Source organism: Onychostruthus taczanowskii, unplaced genomic scaffold, assembly GCF_017590055.1.
Source record: "Onychostruthus taczanowskii isolate IOZ18803 unplaced genomic scaffold, ASM1759005v1 scaffold114, whole genome shotgun sequence".
NCBI lineage: Eukaryota > Metazoa > Chordata > Aves > Passeriformes > Passeridae > Onychostruthus > Onychostruthus taczanowskii.
In genome coordinates, this window is record NW_024498074.1 from 885,815 (window position 1) to 909,518 (window position 23,704).

General features: G+C 45.9%; 1 protein-coding gene across 6 annotated transcripts in view; it reads right to left on the bottom strand.

Annotated features, from left to right (window-relative positions):
- The window catches only part of ANKRD17 (ankyrin repeat domain 17), a 68,782-nt gene that overhangs the window by 40,142 nt on the left and 4,936 nt on the right, over positions 1-23,704 (bottom strand). The window contains exon 1 of one of the 6 annotated variants that reach the window (XM_041427424.1): positions 12,188-12,280. The exons of the other annotated variants lie outside the window; for them this stretch is intronic. Coding sequence (XP_041283358.1) covers positions 12,188-12,220 — 33 coding nt within the window. The 5' untranslated portion in view covers positions 12,221-12,280. Of the gene's footprint in view, positions 1-12,187; positions 12,281-23,704 lie in introns of those variants that run through there. 6 annotated transcript variants of the gene reach the window in all.

Genomic DNA, 23,704 nt, shown 5'->3' on the forward strand with positions numbered 1-23,704 from the left:
CTCTCCCCTGCACGGTGAGGATTGCTCCCAATGATCTGGGATACACAACCAGACCCCTTGGCTTCTCAACATGCACTGAGCCTCCCCAAACCACAATGCCTCGTTCAGCACAAATCCCAAGTCTGGCAGATCCGGAGATCTCAACGCTATCTCCTTTCATTTTATTCCTTTGACTGTACGCTGCATTTCTCTCGCCGCTGCTACGAAAACTGGAAGGGGGAGAGGAGGAGGGAGGTGAGAGGAGCAGCATGCTGCTGAAATGGCATAACACAGTCCCCAGGACTGGCACCAGCCGAGTCTCTGCTGCAGGGACACCTGCATTAGGACTGCAGTGTGCTTCTGGTGACGAGACAGGTGCTGAGGTATTCACAGGAAAATTCCCTCCTCTCCTCCGCACGCTGCATTCCCAGCAGCACACACAGCAGTAAAAACAGAGGGGCAGGCATGCTGAAAGCTGTAGCTATGAGAAGGTTGTGAAACTGCAAGGAATAATATTCTTTTTCCATTTCAAACCCTCATTCCAAGCATTTGGCATACTTCCATTTGAAGCAAATTCATGCATTAACTGGTATTCAGCTGCAACCATTCATGCGAGAAAAAATTCATGTCAGTGTAAAAATAGCAACACCTCATCTCACTATCATTTTAACTTCCCTGCCCAAATTTCACATTTATGTGGGGGGAAAAAAAATACACATTTTAGTCTCTGACATGAATAACAAGATATAAACACCACTATAAAAAAAGCCACTGAAACACATACTCATACCTCTGAAAGCTGAGCTTCAGACAACACTGTTACATCAACAATATAAAGCTGCCACATTTTCAATCCCAGCCCTCAACACAAGTTCACACCTACATTCTCCTCCCAACCCTCCCCCAACCTGAACTTCTGACAGAAACCCCTTCTTTTGGAGAAGCTTTGAGAGAACTGACCTCAGAAGCAAAGCTCTGACAGTGTACAACTCCTATCTATCACCAGAGATGTGGGGGTCTGCATCAGAGCCACAGACACACAGCAGCACCTGTAATAAAGGTTCTTCCCATAGCAGAACCAAAATGGAAACCAACCCCTGCAGAAGCTGAGGGATACTAAAGGGACAGCCTGAGCCTATGCAGGCAGCTTTTGCCATCCTTAGCAAGTCACTTGTCCAGTCTTCCTCACTGTTGTATCTATTTAGCAGAGACAAAGTAAAGGGATCACAAAACCATGAATGAAGGAGATGGTACCACTGGGCTTCCCAGAATCACCCTCTTCCCTCGTTGCCAAAATCCCCAAATGTCACACCTGAACAAGTGCAGCCCCCTAAGACTCTCCCTCAAGTACCTGAGGTAAGCACCACCTAAGCTATTTAACAAATTACTTACAGGGCCACTCAAAGCAGAGGCACCTCACCACAGCCCTGAAAAGCTTAGAGGGGGGGTTACATTCCCTCTGACCCCCCAGACTGAGCCACAACAGAACTTAACAAATTACTTACAGGGCCACTCAGAGCCACCTCACCACAGCCCTGAACAGCTCAGAGGGGTTACATTCCCTCTGACCCCCCAGACTGAGCCACAACAGAAACAGCATTTTGGAGTTTTCCTGAAGGACAGCTCAAGGACTCTAACTTCCTTGGATAAGCACATCCCATCACCACAGACTCACAAAGATCCTTAAACATGACACAGCCAGCTCTGATGGATTCAGCAGTGAGAACTAAGGAAGGCCAAGAACACAAGTAGTACAGGAACAAGGCAGTTCTGCAGTAGGTGCCATATGAAGTTGATTCAACTTGGTCAGTTCAGTAATTAAAAAGGGGAAGTACACAAAGCATGACTCTGCTCCGAGCAGAAGATTTTAGCTGTATTTCTACCTGAAACACAGCTCACTGGCATCTGCAGACAACGTGTGCACTGCTGAGAAAGGACTGAGGAGTCCTGCTGTGCACTGCTACATCCTATTCCTCACTGCCCTACTTTCAAGGGACTAATTATTCTCTTAAGCCTTGTTTAAGGAAGGTGAGCTCCCAAGAAAGAGAAAATCCTTCTCTAACAGTTAATCACGTTCCTTCTCCACCGGACTCACCTTTTGCCTTCACTGTCCAAGGATAGATTTGACTAACTCTCAATACAAGACACTTCTAAGCATGCCATGAAGCACCTTGTTACACCAACACATCCACAGCGACTGACTCGGATCCTTGAAGCATCTTCCTTTAAAACAACACCTAAGGAGAAGGTGAAGACCAAAAAGAAACCCCAAAACCCTCAGCTGTCAAAAACAAATGCATTGTTTCAGTCCTATCTCTACAAGAGTCAAGGTTGAAATCACAATGATAATTTATTATCTTTATCACTGATGAACCTGAGGGGGCTTTGCCACACATCAGCTGCCTGCAGAGTCTTCAAGAAGTACCTTGAGCTCTCTTCTCACAGCTCATTAAACAGCCATTTCTATGTCACACTCACACTTTGCTGCAACAGACCTCGACCCTTCACTCATCCTTTGAAAAGGGAGTTTAGCTTTGCACAACTAAAGGTGGAACAACTTCTCACAAATGCTTTTTCTGGAGTATTTCCCCCCATTCCATTTGCCCGGCCTCATGCACTGTGTCCAAGTTTCAGCTCAGAACTGTGCACACCCATCCATTTCCAGCTGAAACAAGTTGTTTTTCTAAGGATTGTAGCTCAGCACAGCTGAACAATGGAAACACGACATCTGAACTCCTAAGTGGACAAAGCCAGCAGCAATAAAGCCCTGGGCAGACTGAGCTGTGGGGCCTTGCCTTCACCCACATTTCCTACCAGCAGAGCTGAAGTGTGTCCATAGGAGCAGCTCTCTCCCATCTGAGCACAAGATCCTTTCTTGCAGTGCAGCCAGCCCTCGGATCAAAGCAGCTCCTCTAGAGCCCATGCCAAGCAAGCTGCTGAACTCAGCAACCATGCAGATCCAGAGGAAAAAAGAGGACAGGCATTTATAGCTCATCATGTCAGTCACAGCCAAGACCACCCTCCTACCCCTCCATCAGAATCATCCAAATTCAATTTCCCAAAAGAAAGCCTCTGCATGGTGAGTTTTACCTGACAGAGGCATGCTGCATTTTTAAGGTTAAGAAGACACAAACCACGGACTTTTCCAGTCTTCAACAACAAATGCTCTCAATTTTTACACTGAATGTGCCAGAAAGCATTTCTCAGGCAGCACAGACCTTCAGCAACCAGCCTAGTCAGCTTGGCTGCATTCCTCCTGCATCCACAAGTGACTACAGCAGTAGTACAGCAGCTACAATTCCCATGAGGAGCTTACTCCTGGTTCCTGACTGTTGTCAGATGACTTATTCCTGTCTGTTTCCCAATTCTGATCCTAAAGTCAAACTCACAGTCAAAACCCAGGACAGCTCACATGCTTATGTACACCACAAAGCTTCCAAACAGAAGACTGACCTCCATTCCATGGGAATCTGACATGCAGACAAGCTATCAAGTCAACAGCATTTTGCTTCAACAGTATCAGAAGGCAAGTAAGTAATTTATATTTGTCCATGTACCTTCATCCCCACACACAGATTCTGAGATAAACAGATTGGTCAGACCACAGGACAGGAGAAACAATGGGAGCAGAAATAAAGGATCTGGTACCTTGTATGATGAAGTCATTCTCATTCCTAATGCCCTCTCTTATGGACTCAAGCACTGCATCCTCCTCTAAGGAACTCCTTGCCCTCCCCACACATTCCAAGGCAATAGCTCCTGACAGCGTTTGTAGAAACCCACCACCAACACCCAGTGCAGGACCAATTTACTACTTGTTTTCTCCTGGAATGAGGCCCTCCTGGCAGCGTTTGTAGAAACCCACCACCAACACCCAGTGCAGGACCAATTTACTACTCAAACTGGATCTGGGGTGCACACACATCTGATGCTTCAGGGAATTCCCCTTCCCAACCACAAAGCCATTCAGCTACCAGCAAAACTAAGAAAAAACAGCTTCCCTGCTTCATGGCCTAGTAAATGTCACTTTTGTAGAAGCACTTGAAGCATTTCCTCATGCCCAAAAACCACCTGGAGAGCTTTTTCTACAACAGCTGTCACCCAGCACTGTGGTGTCTCCAAGCTTTAACAACTCCTGTACAACATCAGGTTAACATCAAGCAAGAAGCAAAGGCACCCACATTTTTTTAGCCACTGAAATGATGATATACCAACACCAGGACAACAAAATGGCATTTTGCAGTAGGAGCACAGTGGGCTGATGCAGTGCTGGAAATGAACTGTGGCAAAAAACACTGTCACCCAGCACACTCTGGGTCCCCTCCGTCCCTCCGTGGCAGCACACTGCCTCCTTGCCTGTGCTCAGGAAAACTAAGATCTACTTGGGAGGAAAAGACATGTCAGTGGCAGACATCCATCTCCCCCAGCACTGCAAGGAAGAAAAGCTGTTCTCTTCCCACTCCAGTCCGCCTGCTTTGCCCACTATGTGTAACCCACACTCCCCCTAGAACTGTGTTTCTCCCCCACAAGACAACACCAGGGATTAAAAGCCTTCCAAAATACTGAAAGCACACCGAGGCAGCATTTCTTCCTCCTTGTTCCTGCAGAAAGGAAATCCTCTCAGAGTCTCAGTTCTGATGACTCCTGCACACACCCTGCCATGTGCATTTCAGGCACCGGGTCCACAGTCACCCACAGAACACACAATTTATTCAATCATTCACCGTGGCCACTGAGCATAAAACACAGTGAGCAAGTGGCCTGAACTGCACAGCACCAGCTGGGTTTCAAACAGAAATAGTTTTAAGCTGCCCACATGTTTTCTTACACAAATTTGGCAGGCAGTCTTTCCCTTCTGTAAGTGGTTTTGGTCGGCTGCTCTTCACAACAGCAAGCAAGTGCTGTGCTCTGAAGGATGAGGCAGCAGAAGGGAAGGAGGACATGTGGAGGAGGGACAGGATGAACACACAAACAGCTACTCTGTTCCAGTCCAGCTCAGAATTCCCTTTGGCATGAATGAAACACTGACGTGTGCATGGGCTTCTTCACAGCAATACAGCATCTACTGGTGAGCAGATAAGTCAAAATAAAAAAAAAAAAGGCAGGAATGCAAGAACAAATTTTTTCATCAAGCAACGCCACGTGTAGCTTGGCTTAGTCAGAGCTTCTCTGTCCCGTCATCCAAGCAATTAGGAACACCAGCTCACTGAAAGGACACCCTAGGAGAGGACTCTATCCCTCTCTTCACAGTCTTAATGCAAAACACAGTTCTCCAAGGTCTGAAAAAGCCAAAGAAACGTGGTTTCTTTGCCCCACAAATCATCTTTCTTGACACCAGGCTCCTCGTCTCAAACCATGCTACGCTAGGCGACTGATGGACAGGACATGTGGACTCTAATGCACACTAGAAACAAGAAATCCAACACAATATGGCAGAAATTATTGTTACCAGAAGGACTGAGCTTTCAAATATCTGCCTAATAACAAAAAAAGACGCTGCAGACACGTGCATTTTGCTTGCAGCCTCCCCAAAGCTGAAGTGAAGCTGTGAAACCCCTCTGTGTATGAAGGCTCAGCTACCATTTCCTCACCTTGACCTCCCAGGCCAGGGAACTGCAAAGACACCAGCCAAGCTGCTACTGCCTGAAATTCACCACCACAGCAGAAACTGGCTCCTCAAGGAACGTGTTTTAAGTATCAGGGAAACAGGTTCATCCCAAAAGATCAAACCTATGTAAAATTCAGTTTATAGCCAACTACAGAGATCCCATTTTTCTTCCTGTGCAGAACTTGCTTTTATCCTGCTTCCTCAAGTTCTGCAGCCCACATCCAACTTAACCTATCAGGATCAGGGAGGGGATAGCAGAAACCAGAGGTCCTTAGAGGACATGTGCATTTCTTCATGTAATTATCTTGCTGAAATAATTATTGATAGGAAAAAGTGCTGATATCCCTCATCATGCAGCATAACCAAGTTTGCATATTAAGTAGAGACATTAATAACGTTAACCAAATATATTTTGGGAAGATATGACTAGTTAGGTCAAGAGCTCTGAAATTACTTCAAGTTATTCCAGTTTAATTCAGTTGTATTTACTCCTGTCCTACAAAGTTAAATGAAGACATGGCTGTGCCACCGTCCCAAACCACACTCACACACACAAAAAATGAACCAACAAAGGAGTCCAATGAACCAGCTGAATTGTAATGCAGATTTCCTTTCCTTTTTTGGCATTTACAAGGCAAGTATTTTTTCAATGAAGGAACTAGTATGGCCTATTTCACCAATCTTCTCTTACAATGAGAAGTGAAAGGATAAAGTTACAACAGGAGACAGTTGGATTCAGTATCTGATTAGAATTCCTATTGTTACTGCCTGGGGAACTGAGCACAGAAGGAATTATTTCTAATAATTTCAACTCATTTGGTTAAAATTCTGACAAGCTTGACAGTCCCTGAATTCTTCCTTCAACACAAACTACTGTTAGGCATATCTAATAAATGAGTTACAATTTTTTTTTGCTCTATTTGGCACACCCAACTGAAAGCTGCAGCATATTGAAGGGGTTTGAACAGTTTTTAACATATGGTAAATGAACAGACTTGTGAAGGTAGTTTAAGCAAGACACAAGTATGACTAAGTCCAAATGCATCTATTTTTCCCATCTTAAGAAAAAGAGGTTCTATTTTAAAAAAGTAAATCAATGTTTAAGGGCAAAGACAACAAGTTGAAGTGGAGTCTTTGCTTTGCAGTGTTTGCTTCCCATGTTAGATACAAACATCACGTGCCAATCTCCTTGCAGTCAACACCACAATTTTCATTTCCACTCTCTCCTTAATGCTTCCCATCACATCTGTTCCATGAAGATTATTTCATCTTATTTATTCCATATTTACATGGCCATTAAGTGACAGAGAACTGCTATTTATACAGCCAATTCCCTGTATTTCCTTCTTGCAGGATTCTGATGCCAAGGCAGTGCAACAGGTTGTTTGGAGTGTGGGTTTCAGCTTTAGAACATGTGACTTCCTATCAGTCAACACAGCCAGCAAATTCCAGGGAGGCAAAGATCTGAGGAGATTTCAGGCACATGCAGAAAAAAAAGTAACAAGCACCTTATCTGTGGAAACAACCTCTTTAAACATGTCTAGGAACATTTAAAGACAGTATGTATGAAGGGGTGGGAAGAAAGCAAAAAAATTGAAATAAATCCATCTGTCTGAAATATGCCTCTCAATTCTCTCACTGTTTTTTGATGAAGGACTCCATTTGAACCTAGAGCTTAAAAGATGAAGAGTCTGGGTCCAAAGAGACCTTTGCTGATCAAGTGATCCCACCTGCTGGCCAAGTCCTTGGCTAAGACTTCCTGGCTAGTAAGACCCTCACTGGCAGACAGAACCTGAGTGATACTGACCTTTTAAACACAGATATCCAGCACGAGGTCACTTACTTAGAGGTTTCTCACACAATAATTGCATTTTCATATTACTGAAAGAGATACAGCAATAAAACAAAACAACAAGAAAGGCTTCAAATTATACCATTAAGTTTGTAACCTCTCCCTCCAAGTGGACAAGAAACAGGTTAAGACTCAGAGGAATTCTGACTAGGAGATTTCCTGTCCCATTTGGGGCTGGGAGTAGATGTGGCCCAGACTTAGTGATGGTGCCTCAGTGGAAGGGATACTACAGCAGGGCTCCACCTCACTTGGAAACAAGGCACAGAGAGGCTGTCATGGCAGCCTATGAACAACGGCAGCAAATCAGCTGGATTTTGAGCTGGACTTCAGAGGGGAGCGAGACCTCCGTGGAACCCTGTGAGTCCCTTCCAGCTCAGGAGACTCTGTGATGGAAATCACCAGGGAATACTGGAGCACACAGTAGCAAATACCAACCTCATATGGGCAAACTGTTTTTAAAGACAAGAAAACAGGTAAAAAGTAAACCAGACAAGATTACTAAGACAAACTGTGAGAAAGAAAACAGGGAAAGGATTAGCCTGTTTAAGAGCTGGAACGTGGGAAAGCTACTAATGCTCCAACACTGCAATATAATGCTGATTTTAATCTTCAGACCAAAAGACTACAATGTTTATAAGTATTAAAAGAATTGGCCTGGTAAAGAGAAAAAAAATTGCCTTGCAGAGGCCTCCCTGACCTCTGAACGTGCACGACTCTGCTACTCAGTGTTTGCTCTCCCTTGCACCGGTGTTCCATGGAGCACCTGTGTGCTCAGGCAGGGCAGTCTCTGCTCTGTGTAAATCTTGTGGTCACCACCCGAACTGTGCTCTGCTGTCCTCACTGTGTGACAACCCAACCCGTAACACCTGATCCTCTCCCATTATCTCACCTCTCACCTGCACCATGGGCAGCCACATACAAAGCAGGATCTTGTGGTGCCATCTTACTGCAAAAGTGCCATCTGTTGTCTCCTGATCACAAAAGTTTCACACCTCCTTGGTGGTTTCTCATGGGCAGCTCCTCAGAGCCCTCTTTCTTCTTCACAGTAGCCAACTGACTCCATTCCCCTCCCCAACCAGCAAAGCCACTCTTTTCCAGCACTCTTCTTCTCACTGGCCACAGCTGTGGCCTGTTAAAGTCAGGCCTAATCGTTAGTAACTGACCCAGCTGCAATTCCTTAGGAGTAAGACTTTCTGCACTATCTTTATTTTTATATATTCTATCCCCCCACACTCTTGGGCATTAATAAATTATCCCCATGACTCCAGTATAAAATCAAATTTAAAAAAACCTTTCTGCAGTCAGGAAATACTCCCAATATCACAGTACCAAACGAAGTTTTTCTCACAGTGATTTTGAGTTTCAGCTCCAAGTAGGTGGAAGGTGTCTACCTTCAGCTAGAAAGCTGAAGGACATGAAAGCACTGAGTAAGGACAAAAGCAAGCACCACGTGTGGGCCCGTGCTAGACCCCAGCCTGTCTCCCTACAGCCAAGCACAAATGAGCTTTCAAAGGACATGAAGGTCAGAGCACATGGCTGCTGCTCTTGAAAGGTCTCAAATCAACACAGGGAACATAAATTTACCTCTCCACTGTCATAAGCTTCCTAAGTGGATTTCTGAGCCTGAGTTCAGCGCACAACACAGACCACATCCTCATCTGTCAGCACTGAACTTCCCTCCTGCTCTCCCACCCAACATCTTGACTAACTCAAGCATCAAAAACACAACTACAGGTCTACACCATACCAAGGTCTCCTGCAACACAACTATTCCATCCCTGGCACATGCAAGCCAAAAACCTGAAAGCTTCAACCAACACAGAAAGCCTTGTGCCAGTGAAGCCACACACCAACAAACACATGTACCAGGATAGAGGAGCCAGAGAACGGAGTGAAGAGCAGCTCACTGCAGGGTAACCCCACAGTGCTGGCATGTGATTCACCTGGATCCCCACACAGAGCCAGATTCAAGCCACAGAGCCCAGACAACGCTGGCCTTCAGCTGAAAGCACAAAGCCAGCTCCAGCTCTGCACCACCTGCACCTTCCTCGAAGGTGGCCTGAGCACGGGGCAGCCAGGACGCCGTGTGAAATCCTCTGGGCTGACAGCCGTGTCTGCCTGCAGCTGCAGGACATTTGCTCAAGACTTATTTTTGTTTTAGCATTCAGAAGTGATTTTGGCCCCAGAAGCAGCCCTTGCAGTAAGGACCTCTAACACCATCTGAACCTCGGTCTCTCTGGCAACTGAACACAGCCAGCACACTACAGAAAACTTGGGGTTTTTTTCTGGCTTTCAATTATAAGCAGTTTAGAGGGAAAATGTTCTTGAAGATTTAGCACACTACAGAAAACTTTTTTTTTTTTCTGGCTTTCAATTATAAGCAGTTTAGAGGGAAAATGTTCCTGAAGATTTTATGAAGAGGCAAGGCCTGATGATCACTCCAAACTGAACCAAACAGTAAGCAGTACCAATTCTTTTCAGATCTGCTGCCCAAGCAAGAGCAGTTCTCTCCATCCCCACACTGCTGCCTTTGAAGGAGCACCAGCCACTGCTCCACGGGACAAAAATACAGCCCTGAGATGGGAAAATAAGACACTCTCAGTAAACAGACTGTTGGAAGCTACAACAGAAACAAGTTTGGAGGGAACTAGAAGTTGTACTTCTGCATGTGGCTTCCAGTGATGTGCTAAGAAACCATGAATAGATTGCACTGCTACCAGAGTACCTGGGGGATTGATGAACTCACTCAGCCATACTTCACACACATCTAAAGCCATGCCTGATTCCTGAGGATGCTTTTTACCTGGATCCAGCTGGTGTGGAGGACAGGAGGTGAATCCATGACAAAAGCATCAAAAGAAAAGCCACCACATCCCACTGAGAACCAGGATGTAATTGCTCATTTCACACAAGTCCAAATTCTGTTACAGTGACAAAATTAACTTCCCAACTGCCCTCCCAAACTAGACTATTGATAGGCACCACGTACCTTAATAATCTGACATACTATGAAGCTACATATGGCACCTGTGGTTAAAATAAAGAACAAAAAAAACCAAAAGGAAAAGCTTCCAGTATGCAATGAGGCAAGTGAAGTACTGAAATATTTATTTGATGGCACAAAGCCCAGTTCACAATTGCTCTTCCTACCTCCCCACACAAGCCCAGCCACACACACAGGTATTGGTGAAAATGTCTTGCTCATACACCTGTGCCAGTTTATTCAGCACAAAGTGAACAGTTGAGTTAATATTCTGGATGCAATTATGTTAAACAGTTCCAAAGTCCACACAGAAGTTAACAGCAACTATTCCTATTGATCAAAAATTTTAGGGTAACCTAAGTGTGGCTACCAAGGGAAAAAGCCTACAGGACAAGCACTGGTGGAAGAACTATTCTGTCAGAATTCTGACAGCAGCTAATAAGGCTGCAGCTTCTCGTTACAATAAAAAATGCATGCAAATATTCTGACAAGTCATCTGGCAATGTTTTTGCTTGCAAAACCTGAAAAACCACAGGAACAAGAAAAAGGTACTTCATTAAATGGTTTGGAAGATCATCTCACTCCAGCCTGCTGGCACGGGCAGGGACACCTTCCACTATCCCAGGTTGCTCCAGACCCTGCTCAACCCAGCCTTGGACACTTTCAGGGATGAGGCAGCCACAGCTTCTCTGGGCAACCTGGGCCAAGGAACATTTCCTTGAACTATTACAGCAAATATAACGTGTAATAGAGACCTGTTTCACGCTAGGACTTCTTGGCTGGCCTCTCCATTTGGCTGAAAGGTTACTTCCAGCTTACCCTCACAGGAAGAGATAATGTCCTTTTATTTCATAATAAATTACTGCTGCAGAGGGAGATCTACTTCTGTGGAGGAAGCAAGAACAGGCTACATTAGACAACTGGAAATGAGGTAAGAGAAATTACATACTGCAACAAACGTGCCTCTCTGCTCTGCTGAGACCCCACCTCGAGCCCTGCCTGCAGCTCTGGGGTCCCCAGCACAGGAAGGACATGGAGCTGCTGGAGAAACTCCAGAGGAGGCCACCGAGGTGATCAGAGGGATGGAGCCCCTTTGCTACGAAGAAAGGCTGAGAGAATTGGGATGGTTCAGCTTGGAAGAAAAAAGGCTTCAGGGTGACCCAATTGTGGCCTTCCACACCTTGAAGGGAACTTGCAAGGAAAAAGGAAGAGACACTACTTACAAGGGTGTGTAGTGACAGCACAAGGGGGAATGAGTTCAAATTGACTGAGAGCACATTTAGGTATCAGGAAGAAATCCTTCCTGTGAGGGTGCTGAGGCCCTGGCACAGGTGCCCAGAGAAGCTGGGGCTGCCCCTGGATCCCTGGAAGTGCCCAAAGCCAGGCTGGACAGGGCCTGGAGCCACCTGGGACAGTGGGAGGTGTCCCTGCCACGGCAGGGGGCTGGACTAACATCATCTTCAGGGTCGCTTCCAACCCAAGCCATTCTGTGATTCCATCATTCTATCACACGGAAACACTGGCAACAAAGATTAAAAGAGAGAGAGTTATGGCAGGCGGCGGCGAAATCCCCGCTAATGTGACCGCAATGTCACCCCCAGGGGTGCGCGTCCCGCACCCCTCCCGGCTGGGGGGGGAGCGCCGCTGCCCGGCCCCGTCCGCCCGGGCCCCAGCGAGCGCCGCAGCCCCAACGGCCGGGCCCGGGGGGCCGGCCCCGCGGCCCCCCGCCATCCCCCGGCCCCCTTTGTTCGTGCCCCGGCCGTACCTCCAGGATGTCCTCCAGCACGTACGCCTCCATCGCGGCCGCCCGCGCCCCGCCTCACCGCGCCGCCGCCATGCCCCGCCGCCACATCCCTCACGGCCGGGCCCCCCCCGCCGGCGGCACGGGAACAGGAAATGGACCGTTCCACCCCGTGCGCGCCCGGCGCCTACCACCGCGTGCGGAGGGGGGCTGCGCGCCGCTCCCCAACGCCCGGCCGGCGCCCCTCGGCCGGCGCCGCGGGGATGGAGGCGCAGAGGAATTCAGGGAAAAAAGGCCCAGCAGAACCAGCCCGTTTCTACGTGCCCCATGGATCGTTTCACCTCCTTCCCCGCCGCGAACTCGCAGAAGCCCCAGCCCTTGGGTTAGGCAGATCCGTGCCATGCCACATTTGTTTCTGTGCTGTGACCTGTCTTGCCACGGCACCACACGCTGCCGAAGCTCTCCCGAGCGCTGCTCCACCAGCTGCCCTCATCCCTCTCTCCTCCGCCCAGCTCCCGGGGGGCAGGAATGCCACAAGCCGGCAGGACACCCGCAGGAAAAGGTGCTGACCGCACGGAGCTTGGAGAAACATCATCACTAGCCACCAAGATCAGTACCCGCTTCTTAGCTACACACCTCTCTGCTCAACCCGAAACATCCCGAAACATCCAATGGGCCCAAAGATGGTATCTCACACATTCCAAAACCCTAGGTGACAGGGATACCAATTCTGTACGCAGCAGGTCAAAATCACTGAGCAAATAACTCATTTCCCAGTTCAAACATCCAGCATAATAAATCTTGTCAAGCCCACCAAAATCTCCTCTCTTGTGATGTCATTTCAGCAGAGCACAATGGAGTCCAATGGCCAAAGGAATGAAATTCACGTTTTTACTTGAAGAAACACTCATAGCAGTCACTTAGTTTAATTATCTTTTCCCAAAAAATACTAGTTGTTAAAAACACTCAACAGCAAGAATATTCTTACCTGGATTTAAAAAGCTGGCCAGACTGGCTAGTAACATCACACAGAGAAACTCCCGTTGATCATTATAAATTTTAGGTGTAGCTGCATTCTTCCATTTAAAAATGTTATTTAACCACCAAAAATGGAATTACACCCTACTCACCTATTACAAAGCCCCTCATTTCACACAAACTCAACATCTGCCCAGGCTGTCCATCTTCCCACTCATTTTCCACTTTAGAGAACAGCCCAGATTTTACAGTTCTACAAGAATTAATTCAAGGAAGACCCACAGAACAGTATTGCCCTGATCCTCTGGAGTCATGCTTTTAGGGTGGCATTTCTAACACCCCCAGCAGCCCCTTGCAACTGTTCCTGTGTACATGAAATGCAGCAATAATTGCACAAACATTAGCCCAAGTACAAAGCTGTCCCTGACAGCCTGAAGGATTTCTTTGTATATATATATATAAAAAAAAAGGAAAAAACCAGCCACCACCTCCCACATAACACTTATGTCTCCAAAGACAAGTTATTCAGTCTTCTGAGCCTCAGAAAGAATTAACAGATACCTTATATCACACCAAAGGAAAAAAAAAAAAAAAAAAAAAAAAAAAAGAAGAAAAAAAAATAGAAGCTCAAAGCACACAACTTAGCACTGAGCTAGAGATACTTCACACATGACACCACTGACAACATGTTCAAATGCAAAGGCAGCATGACACAGGGCAAACTGCACAGCACGGGCTCCCCCAGACCCACAAATCAAGATTTTTCTGTAGAACGAGGAACACAATCACCTTCAGAGCTGAACCATTCCCCTTTCTGCCTGGAAAACTGCAGAGCCCTGCCTGCAGCAGCATCACTCCCTTTACAAACCTAACCCAGAGAACAATCCAGAGCTTCCCTTACCCCGTGAGAGACACAAGGGCTCGGCTTCTACCTGTGAGCCACGTGAAAAACCTTCCTGGCACCGAAAGCAAGTCACCCTCAACATTTGTTTGAGGGCAGCAAATAAAACTTTCCACATGTCACGCTCAAAACCTCAATAGCCAATCCTTCCTCCTCTCCCCTGGCCCACCTGAATCTGCAGCTTTCGGGTGCTGGCTCAGAAAGAAGCACTTGTTTGTGAAATGAGATCTCAGACTTTCTTTCATACTTGAAAATATTTACAGTATAGAACACCAAATTCTAAAAAGCCCATCCCTGCTCTTGATGTTTTCCTGAAGGTCTCACAGTGGTGTAAAGTAAAGGCTTTAAGACATGCTTCTGTTCTGTTCCTGAAAAATAAAGGGGAAAAAAACCAAAAAACTTTGAGGGAAAAACCGAAAAAAACATTTAGACCCTTGTGATTAACTTCTTTGGTATTTCTACTGTGTGATTTTGGGTTTCACACACAGGTCAGGAAACAGATCTTTCATTCTGCACAGGTAAATGCAAACGCATTTCATCCTCACTTTCAAGTCCAGCTCCAGCAATTACTTGCAGCGGTTGATTAGAAAAGATAAAACACATTATCTCTTCAAAACATCTCAGCTCCTCCTTGAAAGCTAAGTCTTTATTTAGCCTTAGCTGAAGGGCATGATCCACTCAGTGCCCTCATTTGTCACCATCCACTACTAAAAATCAGCCTGTCCTCCTGATCAAGAGGAGCCCTAAAACCCCGCAGCTGCCTGAGCCGTGTCCATCCATCACGTCCTTACACTCTGTGAGCCTGAAACACACAAAACCCACATAAGGTGGCACAGAAAACATCTCAGGTTCAGCTTGAGATTTAAAAACGGGGACCAAAGCCCAATTTCCAGCCCCACGAAGCGTGCTCAGCCAGGGGGAATCCCGAGAGCGCCCTGAGGAAAGCCAAGCGAGGGATGGGAACAAATCAAGGCTGGTTTGCTCCTCACTGTGCTCCCCACCCAGCACTGGGAGCTAACTCTGTGGGAATGACCCAGGGGAGAAGAAAAGCCTCCACAAGAACCCAGCTGCTGGTGCAGGGCAGAGCTGCAGGCTCTTTTTAGGGAGATCTTCCACCCCAACCTTCCGGTGCCACCACCAATTGTGCACTGGCACCACGTCACCCCGAAGCACAAGCATTCCAATGTCCATCCATCACGTCCCTTACGCTCTGTGAGCCTAAAACACACAAAACCCTTCTGTTCCCCCACAGAAGGTGGCACAGAAAACATCTCAGGTTCAGCTTGAGATTTAAAAACGGGGACCAAAGCCCAATTTCCAGCCCCACGAAGCGTGCTCAGCCAGGGGGAATCCCGAGAGCGCCCTGAGGAAAGCCAAGCGAGGGATGGGAACAAATCAAGGCTGGTTTGCTCCTCACTGTGCTCCCCACCCAGCACTGGGAGCTAACTCTGTGGGAATGACCCAGGGGAGAAGAAAAGCCTCCACAAGAACCCAGCTGCTGGTGCAGGGCAGAGCTGCAGGCTCTTTTTAGGGAGATCTTCCACCCCAACCTTCCGGTGCCACCACCAATTGTGCACTGGCACCACGTCACCCCGAAGCACAAGCATTCCAACCATTGATCCGAGGGAGATTCTGGCACCCGGAAATGTGAGCGCTGAACAGTTGATCAGACAATTCCCACTCTTATATCACAAAAGCACATTGTTAGCTGGTTACAGCCCATCGAGCAGTGCTGGTCACCAACTGTCCCAAAGCATATAAACACAATTTTTGTGTGTGCTTTCAGAGCACGGTGGCAAGGTCGGGCTGTTTAAACCCTGTCCCATGCAGCTACTAACACCTCATTCAGCAAAATCACGAGGTGCATTAATTACTTAAAAAACCAAATTATTCTGAGAAGAAAAAAAGGGAGAGTTGAAGACAGGCCCTCAATACAGAACCGATTATCAGTTATACCCTTCAGCAGGCATTCCCAAGTATCTGCCTTTCCAGAAGTAGGTACCCACTCAGACAAAATCCTGAAGTTCCTGAGACAATTAAGACCAAAAACCAGAGCGGGATTTCAGCCCACATTTTGTAATATTCTGATTATCTGCTCGAGTGCCAGGAGGCAAAACCCCCACCACTGTCACACGGAATACCTTGGAAACTGGGGTACCTATCACAATGAAAAATCCAACTAAGATGTGCTTACACACACAAGGTGGGCATTTCACATTAATCAGAAATACCCTTGAAATCAGAAGGCTCAATTCACTAAGGGAAAAATATCATCTTTAATGGAATGACAAAGTTTGCTCTTCAAATGACCAAGTTTGCTCTTTTAACATGAAACAAAAAACCATGACAAGATACAGGAGCAGTTGTTGGTATACAAGAAAAATACTCAGTGCAAGGAATATCCACACAGATTTTTCCAAGGCTGCTTCAACCTTGTGTTGGGCCCAATTCTCCCATTTTTAGAGTGATGATAATCCCACCTCCATTCATTTTGCTGGACCAAACCCAGTCCTTCATTTCTGCTCTTTGAATGAAAACAATTTTTCAAACCCCTTTAGAGCCAAGCCAGAACTGAATGTTTCCCCAAAGAGATACCCCTAAGGGTACTCACTGCTCCACATAAATGCACTAGGATTTACCAACCTTCATTAGGAACTACAGCCTACAACTTGCAGCTCTCCATCATATCAGTAGAACCACCAAGACATGAAAAATGTTCTTCTCTGCTACTTCTTTTCTAAACACAAAAACCTTGTTATACCCCAAAAGCATCAGCTCTGCTTTGGGGCAGTTTGCATCAGTCACCACCTGGTGCAATTTTTAAAGCCCCTTAGTTCTATGCCAATATAAAATAAAATTACTTTTAAACCTACTGTTTCAGGTTCTCCCTCCAGACAGATTCCTCCAGCTCTAGATCCTCAGTGGTTACATAAAAACAAATCAGCCCAAACCCAAACCTCAGGCACCGCCTGAAGTCATGACCCCATCTGTTTTTCCTATTTTCACATTGTATATTGGTTTATTTTACTTCACTTATTGCAGCAATCACAGCTCTGCAGTTGTCAGCCTGACTAAATTTCCAGCATCCTTCAGGCAGGTGCTCTAGTGAATTCCAAATAAAAGAAACCTACTTTCCTCCTTTCATTTTCATTATTAGGGTGGGGATGTGCAAGGATGATGGGCTTCAACCTGATAAATACTGAAGACATGCTTTTATTCTGATTTTTTTATTCCCTCAGCCTTATAGTTCAATGTCTCTCTCTGAGCATTTCAGACTTGGCTGCCAAAAGCTGCAGTGGAGCTTTCACATGAGTTTTATAGTCACAAGATGATCCTTGCTGCCCATTGTCATTATCACACCCCCCTCGATTCAGCTCTGTTATCTCCCACAGACAAGGAAACTTTGATAAATAAGCCACATATTTTTCTTCTCTAACAACCATGTAACAACTTTTTCTGACCATCCAAGATGGTTTCCCACTCAAAAACTAAGTTTTCTGCCAAGACAGACCTTTCATTTCTCTCCAGCCTATTCTTCCCTTGGCCTAGGGCAGCAGCAAGGCATTCCAGACCCTTCTGACACACTCAGTGTTTTCTGTTCACTTAGTGTTACTCCTTTTGGTCAAGGGACGAAGCTGGAAAGGATGGAATTCTATGCTATCCATGAGAGGAACGTTTTCCACAGCTCCAGCAAACCAGAATCTGGAAAAGGTGACCTAACTGCCTTTGAAAGCAGCACAAAGAGCACACCCCGAGGTTTTTTGTGCCCATTTAAAAGACTGCAGAACACTGAAAAGGTTTGAAGACTGACTGTTGAGAGACTTGCATAGTTATGACCTGTCTGATGGAGTAACTTCCACAATTCCCTACATAAAGCCCTCCTCCAGTCTGCCCTCCCTGAGCAGGCAGTGCCCTGGGGAAGCTGACTTGGCAGCTTGCATGAACTGTGGTGGGAGCAGGGGACATGAGGACTCCATGCCCAGAGAAGCCTTCTCAAATAGGTGGAGACCTCCTCCCACAATAGCTGGGCAATTAGGAATTTCAGCATTCCAGCTGCATTACCATTTCATAGACAATTTCTCATTCGAGGGTCAATAGAAAAAGGTGATTAATTCCACAACTGAATTAAGAGTTAGCACCATCCTGCCAGGAAGTTAACAGAAAGACAAAGCTTCACCACCAGATCATACAAGCTCAGCCAAAAGGCACTCCATTTATAGCACTTTTCCCAGGAACCTGAAGACAAGGAATGTCAAAAGCAAGCTCTGTTTGGAGGCAGACTGCAACACTCTGGTCAAGAGTTGTGAGCTCATCATCCTCATTTTATCAGCAGCCCCTTATTGTCACACCATCCATCTTGAGCCAGAGGCACAGTATAAAAACATTTCTGAATTAAATCCTTTTTTATCTCTGCCTAAATGCATCTGACACCTGGGCAGAGTTTTACAGCCCAGCAAGCAAGCAGCATGCTGGCACAGAGAGAGACAAACCCTGCTCACCAGCCAGGAGCCTTCCACCCTGGTCAGTGCTTTCATCAGCCCCATTCTTCTGGATTTCAACTCCCTAGGGCCAACCTGAGCATGGAAAAAGGAACAAATAAAGTATCTTTACTCATCCACAGCACTGCCCTGAAGATGAACTGAAGTACAACATCACTAAAAAACAGCCATGAGATGACAGCTCCTGTGATTTTGCTATGGAGGAACTTCCCAGTGCAAATCCAAATGCAGCTGACAAGAGCTGAAAAAGGGAGACAAAATCACACGAGCGTTTTGAAACGGTTTTTTGGCAGAAATGTAAGATTACAGGTGGACACTCTTGTCTAAGGAGAACTTCCTATTAGAGATCTTCCTTTAAGTTATCCATAGAGTAAAGCCAGTAAGTTTTCACTGGGTAATACAATGCTCCAAGTCCTCAGGCCAAGGACTAGGAACACACTGAAGAACCCTGGTTTTGGGAAAAACACAAGTGAAATGAGGGACATCTTCAGAAAACACAACATGGGACATGCCAGATCCTTCTTCCAACAAATGAACTTCAATTCCTTTCTCATTCCACATGTGAAATACTGGTGACAGAAAAGCTGTGTGTAACGAAGGAGCATGTACAGTCCAACAACGCTCATATTAACACCTCTCAAATCCTAAAGCAGGTACTAATCCAAGCCATCTCCACATTAGAACATGAAAATTTGAGTGCAAGTTCTTAAAAAGTTTTTAAGTGCAGACATGTTCCCTGCCAAGAATAAAGAAACCTTAAACCAGGAAAAGCCACTATTTTGGACAAAGTCTCCTACTCCTTTTTAAGTGGCCTTATCTAGCATTTACTTTCACATATAAATTCTAATTGAGTGAATATTAAATCAAGTATTCTCACATCAAATTCTAGTCCAGGACCTGCTGGACTGGGAGGTCCCTGTCTTCCTTTTCCTGGCTGTGATCTGGATGGCTGTTTCAACAGCTCTACATTCAGGCTGTTCATCAGGAATTTGGACTGGGTTAATACCAGATTTTGAAACCTATTCCAAAAGCAGGAACCATAACAATGTAGTTGATGCTTCTTTCTTTTACAAAACTCTCAATAATCAGAGTTACTCAGCTGGCATCTTCAAATTCACAGGCTGAGATGGCTGGAAAACTTACTCCATTCACTGACAGCAATATCAAGCCTGGAATTAAACAGAACAAGCTGGATAAGGCTGAAGAAGGAAAAAAACAAACTGAATAAAGAAATGAGATACTAATGTGATCTCTGTTTTTGTTTAATGTGGTTGCTTGTTTCCTTTTTCATCTGAGGTTACCTGGAAGCTCAGGACTGACTGGGCACCACACAGCACAACTCCCAGCATTTACTGCCAGTGTAGCTGGAGCAGCTCCCAGACAGAAACACTTCTAGCTGAACACTGGAGCTCAGGACCTCCTGCTCCCCATCTCCTCTTGGCTGGGCCTCCAGAAAGAAAATCACAGGCTCAGTTTATCTCACATTACCAGAAGATACAAGACTGAACTCGCAAACACCTGCCCTCAATTCAAGATGTGCTCACAACAAGAGCCTGACTTAAGCCCGAGACCAACCTTAAAATCTTGGGCTAAAATCAGAGTCCAGCAGTCCAAATGAAAACAAACTTAAACCCTCCTCAAACCCCTCACTGTCCCAGCAGGCAACCTGAGGTCCCCTGTCAACACAACACACCCCTCCCACAGAAGAACTTGCTTCCCCTCCACCACATTTAATTTACATCGTACACACAGAGCCTGACAGAATTATTCTACTATGAACAAGTTTAATAAATGCTGGGGAAGTTGACAAAAAGTTTTTTTAAAAATCTAAGCATCTTCTGGGCTGGATGGACAGTAGTTTTGTTATATAAACAATTGCTTGACTTATTTCTATTAACAATTATTCCAATGGTTTTTGGAAAGGCTGTGTACTCTGTAACAGCCAGCTCTGGATTACAATGAAAGCCACCATGCAGGACATCTGCCTTTCTTGAGAACACTTGGCAATTTTTTCTAAGAAAGTAAAGTTCTTTGAATTCTACTGGTAACCTTACTTCAAATCTAATTTGCTCAAGCAAGTGCTTATTGAGTGTCACTACTTCACCCACTTCCTCAAAACCAGTAAATTACTGTTATTGTAAGGTTCTTCTAGGTCTAACTGAGGTTTTGGCCATACTCTGATGTAACTGAACACCACAGGGCCACAACAGCTCCAAAGCACAGGGGAACCAGCATCCATATCAACTCTGATAACAGGCAAGGCCCAGCTGTGCCAGCAGTGCCCAGCTCCAGAGGGCACACAGAGACATTCCCTGCTCTGGGCAGAGGGAAGCTCCTGAGCTCAGCCCGTCACACTGGGCCGTTCTCTAACCCAAGCACTCCTGCAGAACCCAGCTGTGCTGCAGGAACCAGCACGTTTCTAAAACCCACCCCAGCCTAAAGACACCAGGAATTCTTCTCAACTTAGACACAAGTGCACTTAGAGGGTGATTTCAGACACAACTGTAGACACTTCCCCTCTCATGCCAGCTCCAGAAAAGCCCTTTTCTGGAGTTCAGCACGGCAAGTTGGCCACTATATTTATCCCTGAGGAGTTCTTTGATCAAGCTGATTCTCCACAAAAATACCAGCATGCTGTTATGCCAGCTTTCACTTCTGCTAGTGACAGAGATGGACGGAAGGCATATGCTCATCCCTGGAGCAGACTGTAACATTCAAAGTGCTTTTTTCTTTAAGCCAGCTTGGTTTTCTGTGTTGTGATTATGATGACAATTGTGACTTTTTTAGTCAGTCTCCAAAGTGACTCCTTTGCTGCACTGCACTAAGTGACACAAAAGTGATGCTGATAAACCAAAAGGCTGCAGAATTTTAATAAAATCCTGCTTAATTCCTCTCTTTCTCCCTATCCTTCACACGCCGCTTTCAAGAACTTGAACAAATACCAGAGACAAAAGCCAGTGCTGATTTTATCTGAAGAGGCTCTGAGTTTTTAAGCTACATTAAAAAAAAAAAAAAAAATTCTCTGTGATTTATCTGTTCCAGTCACTTCCAAACAGAAGATCCAGAGGAAGTGTCAAGAGGACTGGTCTGCCCTTGAAGACAAAAATTCTCACTGACCTGTACCATTCTTACCAACTGGAGCCCTCAGAAACAAGGCAAATGCTTTCCATGCCAGGGATTTAAATGAATTATCCCACCAAAAGAGGCAGTGCTCACCCTCCTCCTGCTCTTTGCTGTGTCAGCACAAGGTCCCGTGCCCAACAAACTGGATCCAGGAACTGATCAACTGGAAATGTGTTTTTTTCTCTTCCTGAGGTTTTTTTTTCAACATCATTTCCCCAGTGGCTGGGAGGAGCACTGAATGCCTTTTTTTTTCCCTTCCTCCAAGCCCAACTCCCCCAGCTCCAGTGGGATGAGTACCCACGCTGATGCAGGGGCTGAACTGCACCGAGCACTTGAGGAAAAGAACTAAGTCACATCATGACTCCAACATTTCAGCTTCATTAAAGCATTGTTCCCCATTCCGTGGAGGAGAACAATTCGCACCTGCAGAGCAGCACCAAGAGGAAAATTCCACTGGCAAAGCATTTCAGGACAAGACTGAACAGAAGGCAAGAATACCTGAAGTGTGGAAATGGGAAAGCTCCAGGACAGGAAAACACGTGAGTCACCTGCCAGACACAGATGCACGAGGGAGCTCCAGCTTCTCCTTCAAGTGTGGAGTTTTTTTCTTGTGTGTGGGAAGGACTGGGAGGTACAGCTGGGAGGATAAGAGCGACCTTCCTCCTCTTATCTCTGAATCATTCCCTGCCCGAGAGGGGGGGGTCAGATACTCCCCTTCTGCTGGGACTGCAGTCCCCAAAACTGCTCCTGCACGGCTGGACAGATGTACAGACTCAAAGAACCACTCCTTGTACATCAGCACAAGGCAAAGCAAACCCTGGACCAAATATGAGGCAGTTCCCTCAGCAGCAGTTTCAATTTGGATTACTGAGTGCAAAATGTCTTCAGTTTTAACCTAAAAAATAAAGAATCTAGACACTTTTTGATTGTCTCAGGCTGAACTTGAGGAGAATGGAAGCCAAAACCTCAAACTGATCTTCTAAATAGAAATATTTCATCATATTTCTTAATGTTCCAACATCTTTCTAGCCCTGTTTTCTAGCTCTGAGCAGCTGCTTATTTGGACACATTATCCACTCTTGATGATTAATACCACATAAGATAATGGGGTGGGGCAGGGAAAAACATAAAATCAAGGTTTGCTTCAGCTCCTTTCCTAGCATATACCATTATGCTCCAGGAATTTGAGGATGCAGGTAAAATAGAGAAGAGGAATGACTCCTGTACATCAAACACCAGTAATCTGAATTTGTCAAAAACTGCTTTGAGTAACGCCAACAGAATCATCCTAATGACAACATGCAGCCTAAAAGAAAACACTGCAAGCACAAACAAGGATGTATTAAAGACATGCTTGGCTTTGTGGCTGATTTTCAGCCTGGTGTTCGACTGTTACCTCATGTGAAAACAAGGTGACACAACAGTTAAGTAATACCTCCATGTGGCTTCAGCTCTCTGCACAGTCATGAGCTCAGGACAGCCTAAGGGGGACAACCCAGCTGAAAAACATCTGGAATACTGAGATAACCTCTCCCAGTACCACTAACACAAAGCACTGCTCAGTGCAAACAGAGAGGAAATGCTGCCCTTCATTGGCCAACAATGGATTTTTTTTCTCCAGAATTCCTGTGGACCCTGCACAATGACTGGATGGAGGTCACCAGAATTCCCACACTGGCACCAGGACACACTGACATTCACTGCTAACTTCACGTTAGGGAAGACTTTTCCCCTCAGTACACAGGTGAGCTGCATGACCTTACCCAAACCATTTGCCAGCACTAGTCCTTCCTCACCAGCAGTTTTCTCACTCAACACATCCAAAGTTATGGACGTGACAAAAGAAGTCCCACACAGGTGCAGAAGCTCTACAGACACAGCACATCTTCAGGATGTCACCTCAGCTGAGTCACCTACAGAGCCACACCATCAAGAAACCAGAAGCACAGCATTTCAGGAAAAAACACCCAGTGTCTCCCCAGGCAGCCATGGATTCTGCTCAGATGGCCCAAAGACACCAACAGCAAATTTAGGCAATTA